We start from the raw sequence: 16,375 nt of genomic DNA, 5'->3' as shown, positions 1-16,375 counted from the left end.
TCCTTTCCTCAGAAAGTTGGGGTACATATCATATCCCTTCTTTTAGACTGTAAACTCCTTGAGGGAAAGGACTGAATCATTCTGACCCTTCTTGCCTTTCACCTCATGTGTTTTTTTTCCTCCCATTAGAATGTAAGCTCCTTAGGGATAGGGACTGTTTTTGTTTTTGTTTTGTTTTGTTTGTATTTACATCTTCTGCACTTATCACATTCTCTGGCTTATATTGAGTACTTTGTGTTCACTTGCCTTTGTATTCACAGCAACTAAGATAATATCTGACCATGCAGTGCCATGAGGTAAAAGAAAAAAAAAAGTGTAAAATTTGACACCAGAAAACCTTAAAATATGAGCTATTCTGAGATGAGCTGCTGAGTGAAAGGCTTTACAGCTTGTAGGCTTCTTTTGATGAAGGCTACCTTTAAAAAGAACTTGAGCTCTATATGCTAGATTCTGCCATTTTCTTCTTTGAACACTAGTAGCATCTTTAATATACAATTAACACTTAACATATCGTGTCAGCAGTGAATAAAGTGCCAGATCTGGAGTCAGAAAGATATAAATCCAAATCCTTCCTTAGATATTTACCACCCTTATGACTTTATGCTATGTCACTTAATTTTCGTTTGCCTCAGTTTCCTCATCTATAAATTGGGATAGCACCTACTTCCTAGGGTTGTTCTATAATTAATAGTAAAGCCCTGTATTAACACAGGAGCATTTGAAATGCTATATAAATGTTAGCTATTATTTATGATATCAAGTAATATGAGCTTTTGTAATTATAAAGGGGTTTATTTTATTTTGTTTGCCCATAGAAATTCATGAAAATTATAAAGATATGGAAGATTAAGGTATTCCAGAAGGAATCTCACATTCACGAAATCACTTATCCACTGAAGTACTGAAGAAGGCTCAGTGCCCTGTCTTCAAAACTGGAGGAGGCAGAATTGAGCATTATTAAACACCTAAAATCTGTCAGGCATTGTGCCAAGTATTGGAGACACAAAGACAAGAGCAAAACAGCCCTTGCTTTTAAGGACCTAACATTGTAATGAAGAAGACATTTATATAATTCAAATATAAAATAACTTTTATTTAATTTATTATTATATGCTTTATTTATTTTTCTTTTATATATTGTGTTTAGTATCCCATCTCTTTGCAAAGGCAATGCATTATTATACGTTGCAGATGCATATGAATTCTCGGACTCTTGATCATATGGAGAAAGCAAGATACTTGTTTTATGAAGGATTGACTTAACATTTCAGGATGAAAGATTTTGTGCAAAAGTTGATTTCAACTTGGGAAGATCATTTATGCAATGTATTAATTACAGATGATTAAAGCAAAGTCACATTGCCAATGAGAATGAGCTCAGATTTGGCAAACTAAACCCTCAGCTAAGTGCTGCCATATCATCAGTCTGAATCTTCTCCTCTACTTATATTTGGTATATGTTGAGAAAAGAACTTAGGATCAGTTGTATGCCAGATATCATTTTCTAAAATAATAAATTTATTGAAGTTAAGAACTATGTTGTTTTGCATTTCTTTATCATTGAGAGTTAGTGTGTTATAGAAAATGAAGCTTGATCTTTTTTTTTTTTTTCATTGTATTGGAGACCACACGGATTTAGAATTGGAAAAAACCTTAGAAGTCATTGAGTCCAACCTTTTCATTTTATATATCAGGAAACTGAGACATAGAGAAGTTAAATGATTTGCCCAGGGTAACCAGGTAGAGTGGTCCTTAAGTTCTCCAAATCCAATTTTCTTTTCAATGAACTACAAGTTCAATGAATCACAAAATATTTTTGTAAAAATTTTATCTTGATCTGTGTGATTTGACTATTACATATTAGTTTTGTGTGTCCCTGCAACTCTCTAATACTATGAGCTTCCAGAAGGGTACCTACCTATACTGATAGATTTCTAATCTCCCAGCTCCATATGAAAAAAATTATCCAGTCTCCATCTCTCCCTCCATTCCTGTCCCATGACAGGAATAATCCCATTCCTATGCCCATTCTTATCCTCATTCCCATTCCTATCTGTATTCTTATCCTTTATTCCTATCTTTATGGAAAGGGAAGTATGATGTCTGTTTTCAAGATATACTTATCATAGAATGTCAGAAGAAATCTCTGAACACCACTTAATGATAATGAAAGTTTGTGGACTTGAAGGGAGACACATATTTAGCACCATTTTGCATGTTATCTTTGTAAATGGGAAAATAATAGACATTTTCCCATATAAGGAGCTTCTGATGTTTGATTTTCAGAATCATCACAGCTTAGAATTGAAGACCTCAGAAACCATCTAATTTAATTGTTAGGAGTTTTTCTCCTTATATCAAATCTAAATCTTTTTCTCTTCAATTTCCTTTCACTTATTTCTTTCCCTAAGGGGATAAGGAGAAAAGTACAATAAACATGTTTCTACATGGTAGCTCTTAAAATACTTGAAGATACCCAGCTCTTAAGCATTTTTTTTTCCTTCCCAATAATGATGCTAGTAGTCACACTATAGCACTACCACAGAGTTATTCCTGGATCTGTACCTTGGGGGCAATGTGAATAAACAGACTCTAAATAACCACACTCAGGGAGAGCACCTGTCTTTCCATACATTCTCACCTGTACGCTCCTGGCTGAAGGAATGGTTCTCATACTTGCCACTTCTTGTTGTTATAGTCACGTTGAACAGTCGGCCAGGAGTAAGGGAGCTGAAGGAACATTCAGTGGTGGATTTTGCAATAGCAAGAGACTGAATAATCTTATCACCGTGAGAGAGAGTCACAGAATAGCTATCTACATCTCCAGGAGCTGGTAGCCAGGAAATGCTGAGATAATCACTCCGACCAGAATTATTCAATGTTACTCCACTAACACTGGCAGGGACTGGGACAAAAAGAGAGAAAGAAAGCATGAGTAGAAGTAGTAATATGCCATTATTATCAAACAGTAGGAATTCTTGGCATCTAATCTGATCATATAAGAATTAGTGGAAAAGTTAGAATTCCACATTATCTTTTAGAACATTCAAATTCTTTATGTCAATCACAAAGTCATTTAAATGAAGTGCAGTGACATAATAATAGTTAGCATTTATATAGCACCTTCAGGTTTGCCAAGTTTTTAACAAACATTATCTAATTTGATTCTCACAACAATCCTGGAAGGTATTATTATCCACATTTTACAGAAGCAGACACTGAAGCAAGAAGAGATTAAGAAGTTGCCCAGAGTTATATAGATAGTTAAGTGTTAGATTGAATTTGAACAAAAATCTTTCTGACTATAGGTATACAAAGAACATTATCCTGCCTACCTGTCTCTTAGTTTGTCATAATCCTATAGTGTAAATAAAATTTTGTCATTTCTGCCATTTTTTAGTGAAGTGGATATTTATTTGCTTCTGCTTTTAAATTATTCTAAGAATGGAATTTAAAAATTAAATGTATATATTTTTAGATATGTGCTTTTTTTTTTTTTTTTTTAAGAAGGGAACAGTTTAGCAAATCAAAATAATTGGTAAAATGAAGATGTTTCCTGTGGTAAAATGTGAAGAATTGAATGGCTTTTCTTAAAATATTTTCACATCAGTGCATTGTAAAGTTCATGCCCTTTGGATATTCATCTTTGGAAGAGCAATAAACCTCACTGCTATGGAGCCTATTTATGTCCAGCACAAAAGCATTTCCTGCCCTCTAGTGGTAGGAAGAAACTCAAAAACCTTAAGACAATCGCACATAGGAGGCTAGTATATGGTAATTTTCTTTATTTATGGCTGTCTTTACAAATAAAGGCTGATTCTAAGATATACTTATATTTCTATTATCAACAAATATTCACAAAATATTGTCAATTGTTTAACAGCTTATTAGTTTATTTTTGTCATCATTGCCTAGCAGAAAAAGTCAGCTTAACTTTCTACAGCATATTTGAAGTGTGTTTTTCATAAAGAATTCAGATGTTTTCAATATTTACAGAAAATGAAGCTGTCACTATCATAGTGCAAAGGGTCAGTTCAACCAAGCAATGTTTATAGGAATAGGGACTGCACTTGTGATTTCTCTAATACATAGAATTCCTAGATGAGAAAACTTCCTTTTCTATTGCAGGTAAGCAGTCTTCTTTGCAATTTATAATTTCAGTGAGCAGTTCAGAGCACTAATAGGCAAAATAAATGACTCCCAGAATCACTAAGTCATATTACTAAAGATTTAGAGGTGGAAGGGACCTCTGAAGGGACCTCAAATTCCAACTCTTTCATTTTATAGATGAGAACACTCAGGCCCAGACAAGTTAAGTGACTTAACAGGGTCATATACATATAATGTGCCAAAGGCTAGAAGCAGCTGGTACTAGTTTAAGAGTGTTGTTAAATTTTCTTCATGAGCATTTACACCTCAGAAATCAGCAAATGTGAATCAGGGCTTGATTTATTGTTAATTGATCATTTAAATTTGAGAAAGTGATGGGAAAATGTTACTAATGAAGATGAAACTTAAATATGCGTTGAACATATATTTCCCTTCCCTCTCCCAAGAGAACTGATAGTTAAATATTTATAAGTACACCACTGTCTAAGTACAATTTAAATCTAGGTCGTTGACTCAAAGGTCAACTGTCTATATGCTACACCTCAGTAACCTATCTAACAAATGTTTGCATTTTTCTCCAAAAGTTACAAAATAGAATCCCATTCATGATTTTTCTTGTTTGTTTTTGCATAAATTAGTTTACTTTTTTCCTTAAGCTTAATATCAATATATATACAGAAGGATGCTGGAAAATAAACATATAGTTTTTCAATGCAAATTGATAATGGTATTCTCCTATCTTTTCTTGTGATATAGGAAGATATCTATATATGAAATGTTCTTGGCTTGATGTCAATATCTATTCTTGTGTACATGATTTTTTCTAACATTCTGAGACTCTTTCATGTATCACATTCTAATTTGTCTTCTTTCACTCTTAGGCATCAAAACTGTATTTTATTTCATCATTATGTTTTCTTCATAAATAGAAAAATGCATGGTAGGTATAAGTAGGTTATATACTATCACCATTAGTGATTTGTTCACAAGAAGTATCATAAAAGATATGATTAAGAATGGTGAATGGAAAATGAGGTGGATCTAATATGTAAGATGATCTAGGGATAATTGCTTCTATGACCCTGTGCAAGTGACATCATCACTGTGTTCCTCAGTTTTCTTATTTGTAAAATGAGGGAATTAGACTAAGTGGCCTATAAGCTTCTTTCCAATTCTAAATCCTTGATTCTATGATTCTATGTATGACTAAGTTTGCCAATGACAAAAACACAAAATATGTTGAAAAAAGATATGTAAAATTCCTAAAAGGATAGGAAGATGAAACTAAATTAACAAGGTGAATTTTAATAGAAATAAACACAGAATTCATCAAAAAAGCTTAAAATAATTATCAGTACTAGTATTAAGTGGAGGCATTTGGCTTAAAATAGTTGATATGAAATAGGCCTGAAGGTTTTTCTTAATTGAAATCAAATTATAAGTCAAAAACATCCCTACCAAAAAAGCAGATACAACATTGGCAAATATATGTGTTTAGGACAAATAGGGTATTCTGAATTTAGTTTCTGGAGTGATTATGTGACTTATTCAAAATTATAAAGCTAATTAATCAAAAGGCTGGAATAAGACAGTAGATCTCCTGAATTATACCTCATCTTCTTTCCACTCAGCAAAGTATGGGATCATGGAAGCTAAAGGAAGAGAGTTTCAAGGAAGGGGATGGAATTCATAGTACTATATGTTGTAAAAATTCTGCAAAAACAATTGGATTAGCTACCTGGCTATAAGTGAATGTATCTTCTTCTGACTAGAGACAAAATATTCTGAATTGGTTTAATTTAATCTCTTGGGAGAGTTAATGGCTATTAATCTGATTCATCAAGAATATGTTGCTTAAATGAAATGAACAGAACCAGGTTAACGTTGTACATAGTAACAGCAATATTGTTTGATGATTAACTGTGAGTGATTTAGCTCTTTTCAGCAATACAATGTTCCAAAACAGTTCTAAAGGTTTCATTTTTTTCCAGAGAAAGAATTGATAGAGTCTGAATGCAGACTAAAACACACCTTTTCTTTACTTTCTTTATTTTTTGGCTTTTTTTTTGTCTGTGCTATCTTTCACAACATGACTACCATGAAAATATGATTTGCATTACTGCAAATGTATAACCTATATAAAATTGCTTGCCTTCTCAGTGAGAGGGGAAGAGTGTGAGTGAAAGAAAGAATTTGGAACTCAAAAATTTTAAACAAATGTTAAAAATTGTTTTTCCTTGTAATTGGGGACAATACAATATTAAATTTTTAAAAATCTGTTTCTTATACTCTTAGGACTGGAACATAAACGTTTGCAACCTATGTATAACTTATACATATATGTAACACATGTGCCATATCAAGACAATTCTAATAGTTATGAAATTATTTGGCCAATCTTCATTTCTCACACATAAGGAACAGAAAAAAGCCCTAGGATATATGCCCATGAAAAGCTCCGAGAAGCAATTGCTAGAAGAGAGAGCCACAAGGAAGACAGGTCATACTTCTATGCTGTGACTATGCAGAAGGAATGTGGTCATTGTTACTATGGACAAGGTTAAAGGTTTATGGAGAGCTATCTGAAAGACAGAGAGACGATAGAAGTGGATGGTATGTATGGATTAAAGAAGATTTTGCAGAAACTGTGGGAGTCATGTAGAGTATGGAAAAACTATAGGACCAAAATAAGAGGTAAAGATAGACTTAAGAATATAGGAGAAAAGGAGCGTGTACACCCATAACCAGAAGAAAATAGGTGATGGGGAAGAAATATATTTAACTGGTATCAGGATTCCTAAGTGTAGTGCTTAAAAAAGTATTTAAAAAAAAAGAACTCACCTAATTGGTAGTATGAGTTGATAGAAATTTGAAATGACCTTTTGGGGAATAAGATGTGGAATTCAGAGTTTAGGGGATTCAGAGAAAAGGGGATTATAACTAATGATTTACTAAAGATGCTTGAATATAAGTTTTCTATACTTTTTTTGTTATACAGTTGTTTCAACCATGTCCAATTTTTCATGACCTCATTTGGCATTTTCTTGGCAAAGATACTGGAATGGTTTGCCATTTCCTTTTCCAGATCATTTTACTAAGGAGGAAACTGAAGAGTAAAGAGTTAAGTTGGCCAGAGTCACTCAGCTAGTAAGTGTCTGAGGTAAGGAAGATGAATCTTCCTTGATTCTAAGACTGGTATTCTAGCTGTTTTAATAAGCTTGTTCTATGTTAAATGTTTATTGTTAGCCTAATGGTTATAGATATAATGAAATGTCTGATACCAAGCTTAAAATGAGCTATTTTGAAATATTTTATTTTAAGGGCTTGACCTTATATAAGTGTTGAGAAATCTTTAAGAATGAATCTGGTAAATGAGAGGCCAGACCTTCACAAAGCAATTGATTATCTCTGCTGCTGATGACTGTAAGCATGTTTGAAAGCCTGAAGATGGTGATTAAAGTTGCACAAATCTAAAATATCCCAACTTTGATTTGGAAGGGAAGCAGAGATAGAGTCAGGGGAGGTTATGTGGCATAACTACAATTTATATCTTATTAAAAATCTAAGCAAATTAATTCTCCTTAAAGGGGTATTGATTTTTTTTTTTTTTAAGTAAATAAACCTGAACATAAATCCCTAACTTATTTAAGCATTGTTTGGAAACTATATAGAAGCTCTATTCTATGAATGGTGCAGAAAAAATATATTTAAATGTGTGTGATTTTAAAATTTTCCTGATTCTACTTCTGGCTAAATATGTTGGAGACAACCTCCCTTTCCACATCATTGCCACAAAAGAATACCAAATAACCAGGGAGATACTGCTCTTAAGAGAGACCCCTTTATTTCATTACATGTGTAACCTCAGCAATTAGAGGGTATTTAAATCCAACTCTCCTGACAGTTGGAATACAAACATTCAAAGAAGCTGGATTGGGATGACTTGTAGTAGCAAGTGGTTATCAAATCCTCACAAAAGGTTTTTGGAACTCTTTTTGAAGGTTTTAGAATATACAATGTATTTCTCTTTCTTCCCTCTCTTCCCTTTCCTCCCTCTCTTCCTTTACCTTATTGTTCAGTCATTTTCAGTCATACCTAACTCTTTGTAATCCCATTTAGATATTTCTCTAGCTTTGGGCAGAGATACTGGAGTAGATTATCAATTTCTTCTCCATCTTATTTTACAGATGAGAAAATTGAGGTAAACAAAGTATAGTAACTTGCTGAGGAACAATTGCTAGGAGAGAGAGCCACAAGGAGGGTAGGTCATACTTCTGTGACTATGTGGTTAATAAGTGTTTGATGCTAGATTTGAGCTCAGGAAGGTGAATCTTCACGGCTCCAGGCTCTACACTCAATCCACTGAGCCACTTAGTTGTTTACAATTTCCTTTAATAAAAATAACGACAATAGCACTTACATAGCACAACTATATAGCAGTTACTATGTGCTAAAACCTTTACAAATATTTTATTAAATACAATAACCTTGAGCAGCAGGTGCTATTATTATTCCCATTTTACAGTTAAGGAAACTGAAGCAAACAGAGATCAAGATAATACAGCAAATTATATTCAGGTTTTTCTGACTTCAGGACCTGCATTCTATTTACTATACTACTTCACTGGCAACTAGTTGTTTTAAGGGTTACAGATCTCTCTTGAATAGTTCTGGTACCAGCTCAAGGATATTATTTTTGTTGTTCTTATTATCATTTTCTTCAATATCATCATCATCATCATCATCATCATCATCATTATTTTGCAGAGATTGTGGGACAATGATAGTATTTTTGGTGGATTTTAAGATTTAGAAATATATTTCTTTACTATAATAGTTTCAGATCTTGTTAGCTCAGATTTATATAGTTCACAAACTTTTTTTTTCTTTCTCTTACCTGTTTGTCCCTCTCCCACCATTTGTCGGGAAGATATCCCTCCACTGAATGTAGTAACCACCACTGAATAGAGGCCACCAGGCTTGAGGGAGTGGAAGCTATAGCCACTGATTTCACTGGACACACTATCATTTTTAATAACAACATTTTCATGGATTAGTAAGACTTGGTAGAACTCAATATCTCCTTGTGCTCTAGTCCAGTTAGTGAATAAACTATTGGTTGTCCCTTGATTGAACACATTCAAACCAGTCACTTGAGCAGGCACTGAAACAAAAGAAAAAATTACATAAAACAAAGAGAAGAAAAAACAAATGTCATTTAGTCACCCCCAAAGAAGTTCAACAACAAAATAAAATGGTTAAAATTGGAGACAAACTTAAAAGCACTAAAATTAAATTCTCTGCTCTAGACTTATAACTTCAATTCTTATAGCATATGGAAAGCCAGTTTCAGCAAGAAGGCTCTTCTACTATTGTTGCTTATATTGGGCGAAATAAAAATGTTTTAAGCTTCAAAAGCTAGAAGGTACATGTGTTAGGAGTGATTTTAAATTAAATTAAAAAGTGATTTAATTTTAAAAAAATCAGAGCTCAAGTAATGAAAGCAAAACCTCCTTACCCAACAACCCAATCGAATCTGATAAGCATTTATTAGATTATCTCCTATATCTACAGTCACTTTAGAAGACCCTGGGGACACAAAGACAAAACAGAAAACAACCCTGCTTTCAAAGACCTAATATCTTTTGGGGGATACAGTATGTAAATAGATAAGCATAGACATGATGGTTTGAGTAGAGAATGGTATTTCTTCCCATTTCTTGCCACATTAGAACTCATAATCACTCAGAGCTATATGATGAACCAAAGTGAATGAAGTCCTCCCCATCTGAAGGTTGAAGAATTTCTTTATCTAAGGTTTAGCTTCTTAAATTGTAGGCCTCAGGTTTCATTGCCTAATATAGAGGTCACAAAATTATGATTTATTATAAGAAAATATTTGGTTTGTGTCTTATGTACCTTATATATACCTGGGATCACATAAAAATTTCTTGGGCAAAAAGGGGTTGTGAGTGATAAAAAGCATTAAGTGATTAAAGGGAATATTGGTTTATTGTTTTTTGTTTGTTTATATAGTTTTTTGAGGCAATTGAGGTTAACTTGTTTTTGAGGTCAAACTTGAATTTAAATCTTCATCACTACAGGGTCAGTGCCCTATCCATTGAGCCACCTAGTTGACCCCAGAGATTATTGTTTATGTCAGCAAACTATGTCAGGATAGCAAATATTTCTTTGGAGTGTGGGGTAGTGGCTGTCAGGCTAGCTCATACCTCAGAGAATTGGCAATTATCATGGGCTCACAATTTCTCCCCAACTCTGCATTCCCTCTCTATTAATTAGCACCTATCAATAAAATACCTTTCCATCTGAGGTAGAAAGGGAATGGCATCTTGGTATCTTCCTTTCCAAAGATAAGGACCCTTGGCAGAAATATTTATAAGAGAATTGCCATTGTGTACAGAATGGCACAGTGATTTTCTTAGAATTCTAAAATTTTTCTCAAGTAAATGATCTGGATCTCCACCTCTGAAGTAAGCAGCTATGCTTTTGAAGGAATTTAACCTATTTAATTTGAATTTAAAATCTAATTAATTTAAATTTAAAAGTAATGTAAGAACTGGGTTCAAATTTGCCTCCAGACACTCAGTAGCTGTAATACTGGCAATTACTTAGCCTCTCTGCAGTCTGTTTTCTCATCTGTTAAAATAGAAGATCTTGAAGTTTCCTTGGGGTTTCCTCAGCAAAGACACTAGAATCCTTTGCTATTTCCTTCTCTAACTCATTTTACAGCTGAGGAGATTGAGACAAACAGGATTAAGTTATTTGCCCAGGGTTACATGGCTAGTAAGTATTTGTGGTCAGATTTGAACTCGGGAAGATGCCTGACAATGACAAAGCATTGCTTCACCTAGCTGTCCAATAATGACTTTTGGAATCAAATAAAAGCCTACTGTCTAACATACATGAAAGCTGTTATATCCCCTAAGTCTTCTGTTTTTCAGGCTATCTCCTCCTCCCAGGTTACTTCAACTGATTCTCACAAGAAACAATTTAAAGTCTCTTCACCATCCTGATTGCTGCATTGATTGAAAAAATAATGACTGAATAGCAACAAACTTCGTTATTAGGAACTACTAGTAGAAGTTACAAAAAGGCAAATTTGTTCTTTTTTAATTTTTAAATTTAATTCAGTTTTATTTTATTTTTAGGTCTGCATTTTCTCTCTTCTATCATCCCCTTTTCTACTCAACCCCTTAATAAGAAAGCAAGAACTGAACCCAACACTTTGGCAACTGAGGTGTAATAAGGACAGATAATGGCACCTTATTGGGCCCCAAAACTGCTTATTTCATCTTATTGACTCACATTGACATGCAATCCATTAAGACCCCCAAACCTTTTATAAAATGAACTTCTGTCTTGTAATACTTCACAACCAAGATATCTAATTTATATATATATATATCACTGGGCTTAAATTCCTCAAAGGCAAAAAATGTGGGTTCTTTTGTTTTCTTTGAATTGAATTAAAATTTCTTAAAGGAAAATACCTGTTCTTCCTTCTACCCATGTTGAACTTCTCAAATCTCCACTGATGCTGGTGACTGTAGCAACATACTTTCTTCCAGGCACTAGGTCTGTGAAAGTGAATTCTTTGGCTTCTTTGAATAGTGCCTTATGGATGAGTGTAAGATCCCTATCTGCCAGCGAAATGACATATTTATCCCACTCTGCTACAGGGGTCAACCACATGATGCCTAGAGAGGATTCATTGGCATGCTTTACTCGGAGCTGTACAACAGGTTGTGGTACTATGGAAAAAGCAAAAAAAAAAAAAAAAACATGTTGGTAAGTGGCAAGCATGAAATGATGAGACTATTCATTGATTGATGAGAAGTTGAAGGATGCCCAAACTGTACACTGCTCTCTTCCATCCATAAGAATATTCCAATCCAGCAAGCTAGTATGGGGTTGATTTTAATGTGAAAGCATAAGCTTTTGTAGTTGTTCAGTCATTTAAGTAGTTTTGTACACTTTGTGATCCCATTTAGAGTTTTCTTGGCAGAGATACAGAAGTAATTTGCCATTTCCTTTCCCAACTCATTTGACAGAAGAGGAAACTGAGGCTAACAGGATAAAGTGACTTGCCTAAGGTCACAACAAGTAAGTGAAGTCAGATTTGAACTCAGGAAGATTAGTCTTCCTGATTTCAGGACTGATACCATATACAGTGCCACCTGGCTGTTTCTGTGGTTTGGACTGAAATGTAAAATTTATACCTAAGTCTCACAGTTTTATGTGCAAAAATAGCTAGGATATTTCAACCTAAATAATATATTTGGATATGACCTTTAGGAAAAATCAGTGAAATGTCAATATGCTAAAATTCTCTTTTTTATTTTTTAGATTACATGTTTCTAAATTATCTGGTTGAAGAAAGGGGAGAGAGAGGTGATAGGGTTTCCATCCTTGTCCTGTGAAATATTGAAAATAATTTTGAACAGCTTTACATAGTGGGCATCAGAAAGGATGACTGGCACCCAAGTAGTTGCCCCTATCATCTTCCCTCTGCTGTCACTCTTCTCAGAAGGGCAATGAATCAATGAACTTACTATAGTTCTTTTCTTTTACCCAGGTCTGATTTAGGAAATCTGATCATTTTTCATTTTATTCAATATTTGAAGAACTTTCCTGTCATTGCTTACTTGTTCGACCTTGGCAGCGAGCAATGTTCTTTAGACCTCCACTCTCAACAGTGACCTCTACCTCATATTGTCTTCCAGGTATGAGCCCTAGATTATGGATGTCAAAAACCTTTGCATCTTTCCCAATGGTAGTGTTGAGAAGCACTGAAGAACCATTGAGCAGCATAATGCGGTACAACTCCCAGTCTCCAGTAGGAGGCAACCAACTCACTCTTAGGGATCTCATCCAACCATTACTAATTGCCTTCAACTTTGTAACTTTCTCAGGAACTGAAATACGAAAGGAGAAAAAAAAGAAAAAAAAAAAAGGTAAGGAATCCATCTGGGAGAGAGAGAAAGGTGGAAAAATCTTAGAGGAATAATATAAAATCTTACTTTTAATATGTTTTTCTCTTATTAATGTATTATAAGCCAATGTAGAATAGAAAGCTACTCATTTTGGAAACTTTAATGCTCAAGAAACTTATTCTTTATCAACTCTAATAATCAAATATGCAAATTGTTTGTGTTTTTAGGGATAGAGTGTGTAGTAACTTTTTTAGGGATAGAGTCTGTTGTAACTTTTTTTTAATCCATGCAGAACTCTAAATTAGTAAGTAAGTACTGGTGAGCTGATTGAGGTACACAGAAATTAGTAGTGGCTTGGTCAGATATTTGAAAACAAATTTAAACCCATATCTTCCTAATTCCAAGTCCTGAACTCTAGGAAAATGTTACTTCAACACTGCCTATCATTTAGAGAAATGAATAATGTTTATTACTAATCAAATGCTGATCCTTGAAACCATACCAACATTATTTATAGCATGGGTACATTGTCAAAGACAGAATCTCCTAGAGGAGATTCTAAATGACTGTAGCCATTAAACAATCTTTACTTCTTGACTCCCAGGAGAATTCAGAGAATTGATACAATAATTTATTGAAAGCACTGCAGCAATCAACCTTGATGTCTCTGTTCATTATCTCATCTCCAGGAGTGAAAAGGTGATGTTAGAAATCTCACAATAAACTATACAAAAGCTACATCTTCATATCTCAAACAAGTAAAAAATCAGCCTAATAATCTAAGACCCACTCCAGTTTTTCTTGATTATCAAGACGATATAGTCTTCCACTTTATTCTGAGCATTAAGACTTTATTTAAATATATACTTTTTATAGTATGGAAAATGAATTTCCCTTCCATGTCTGACAGTCTGAAATACATATTTTTTAAATATAACCAAATTCCGTTTTTAAAGTTCAAAATTTACCTGTTCTCCCCATTGCTGTTTTCTGGGCAGAGAGTTCACCACTGATGGTAGAAACAGTAACCTGATATAGGCATCCTGGAGTCAGGCCCTCAAAGAGGGCTTCAGTCACCCAAGCTTCTACAGTTTTGAATTCTCTCATACTTCCTTGATGAGACAATGTGATATTATAATAATCCAGGTTTCCTGGTGGTCTTTTCCATTTGACTTTGAGAGAAATGCAGCTATCTTCATTAGTCACCATCAGATTTGAGACTTCCACTGGGGCTAACAAGAATAAAGAAAACCAAAAGAATTTTGTTATATGTATATATATATATATATATATATATATATATATATATATATATATATATATATATATATATATATATATATATATATATATATATATATATATATATATATGTATGTATGTATGTATAAAGGTTTGTTTTTCTCTAATTTGTATTTTACTTTAAAACCAAAAATGACATGACTATATAATGTAGAAAAATCCCTATTTAATTTACTGAGAGAATTAGTTATAAAAAATTAAACCCTATATTTCTGTATTCAATCATAAGTTTGATGGCTGGAATGTCATTTCACCAGAGCAATATGGTGAAATCATACCGTTGTTCTTTCTTCCATTTTTTAATCTCCAGTGTACTTTTGGACTTAACTAATGTCTTAAAATCAAGTTAAGAAGATAATTTCATACTAGTTTGTCAATGGGACAGGGATTTACAGCTACCTTTTCTTCTTAATGTAGATAAAGAACCTTTAAGAATTATATTACGTTTTATACAGAGGTGTCCTTACATTATCATTGATGGCTAACTTTCATGCCTTATTATGGCATGGGTTGATGAACCTTGGGCTCAAGATTATGTCAAGAGAAGACAAGCTCTGACTGGTCCTTCCAATTTGAAATTTCAAGCACAAACCTGACAGTGAACTCTATGACTATCATTTGAGAACCTCCCTCCTGATTTTCCATAGGTTCATAACCAAGTTGTCCATGCTGTGATGATTTTTTTTTTGATTACAACATGCTCAAAGTCTATCTCATTAGTTTACAAAGGGCTTGTGATCAGAATCGGTGCTTATTGACAAATCCTTGAAGTAATTGAAAATATTATCATCTCTATGATGGGCAGAAATGCTTATATGGCATGATTTATTGGGGCACCCAAATATCCATCAGACCCCAATATCTTTTGCACCAACTTGCTTTGGTGTCTGAGAATCTTCCATGGTATATCTACTTATCTATACTTATATCTACTTATATATACTTATCCAGTATAACTATAGTATTAGTTATTGCTAAGTCATTTTATCTCTTGGTGGGGAGAATTCTTGAAATAGGGGCCGTTAATTTTTTAAAAAAATGTATCATGGATCCCTTTGACAACCTGATAAAGTCTATGTACTCCTTTCTTAGAATAATGTTTTAAAGGAAACTGAAGCTTGAGAGATGCTTTCAGATGAAAAGTAGAATGCTACAGAGGAGAACCCTGGGTCATTCCAGAGGTAGCATAAGATGATTGGGTACTTATGGAAGGGATACTAAAAGATGAAAGAAGGATGCTGAAAAAGTGGACAGAGGAGAACCTACAGACTGAGATGAGAGCGTCTATACATTAGATGTGTTTACATAAGAAACACATAACTTCCGACTTACCTGTTCTAATTAATTTAGATTTGTAGTTTTGTAGCCCTGCTGCTTCAGTTACAATTGTGAGGTTGTAGAGATGGCCGGGGGTCAGTCCATGAAAAGTGTAGGTGTTAACATGCTTTTGTGCACTAATGTTGTGAACTGTTCTCCCTTTATCCAGTAATATCACTCTATATTGATCCACATTTCCAGCATCTAAGGACCAGGAAACTTGGAGAGTATCAGTCTTGGAGTAGGTTTGGATAGCTTTCACTGGAAGTGGTACTGGAGGAAAAAAGACAGGTACAATGGGTCAGAAATCATAATAGAACAAACATTTGTTTATGCTTGCCTGAGATCTCAACTGTGCAATTGTGTAACTGAATAATTTAGGATTTTCAGCAAGAAAACAGCACTTAAAAATAAGGACACTAGAGTAAATCTCATCTATAACACTACTTTCAAGAACTTCAGTTTCCACTATCTGTAAAATAGGGATAATAATGTTTGTGCTATACTTCATAAAGTTCCTTAGTAGAATTAATTTTATGAATCTTAAAGTACTATAAAATGTGAATTATTCATATTGTTAATAAACTTTGTGATAGTAAGACATAGAAAAACTTTATAAATGAAACCACCTCCTTATGAAAGTTTATCAGGAGCTAAGTAATTAGTAATTCCAGGAAAGATCTGCCTTACAT

At 33.7% G+C, this 16,375-nt stretch overlaps 1 protein-coding gene and 1 long non-coding RNA gene across 6 annotated transcripts in view; one reads left to right on the top strand and one right to left on the bottom strand.

Moving 5' to 3' along the window:
- Nucleotides 1-1,531, top strand: part of LOC141544424 (uncharacterized) — an 80,366-nt gene extending 78,835 nt beyond the window's left edge. Inside the window, exon 2 of the long non-coding RNA XR_012482601.1 lies at nucleotides 816-1,531. This is a non-coding gene — a long non-coding RNA (uncharacterized LOC141544424). The remainder of the gene's footprint in view (nucleotides 1-815) is intronic.
- The window catches only part of PTPRB (protein tyrosine phosphatase receptor type B), a 133,897-nt gene that overhangs the window by 59,178 nt on the left and 58,344 nt on the right, over nucleotides 1-16,375 (bottom strand). For 3 of the 5 annotated variants that reach the window (XM_074270541.1, XM_074270542.1, XM_074270545.1), the window contains 6 exons: nucleotides 15,699-15,956; nucleotides 14,033-14,296; nucleotides 12,777-13,046; nucleotides 11,622-11,882; nucleotides 9,008-9,274; nucleotides 2,642-2,905 (listed from right to left, as the gene is read on the bottom strand). In XM_074270541.1, the coding sequence (XP_074126642.1) occupies nucleotides 2,642-2,905; nucleotides 9,008-9,274; nucleotides 11,622-11,882; nucleotides 12,777-13,046; nucleotides 14,033-14,296; nucleotides 15,699-15,956 (1,584 nt within the window). The remainder of the gene's footprint in view (nucleotides 1-2,641; nucleotides 2,906-9,007; nucleotides 9,275-11,621; nucleotides 11,883-12,776; nucleotides 13,047-14,032; nucleotides 14,297-15,698; nucleotides 15,957-16,375) is intronic. The other 2 variants (XM_074270543.1, XM_074270546.1) reach the window with 1 other exon arrangement.

This window comes from Sminthopsis crassicaudata, chromosome 5 (assembly GCF_048593235.1).
Source record: "Sminthopsis crassicaudata isolate SCR6 chromosome 5, ASM4859323v1, whole genome shotgun sequence".
NCBI classification, from domain to species: Eukaryota; Metazoa; Chordata; class Mammalia; order Dasyuromorphia; family Dasyuridae; genus Sminthopsis; species Sminthopsis crassicaudata.
This window is presented reverse-complemented; position numbering and strand designations above follow the sequence as displayed.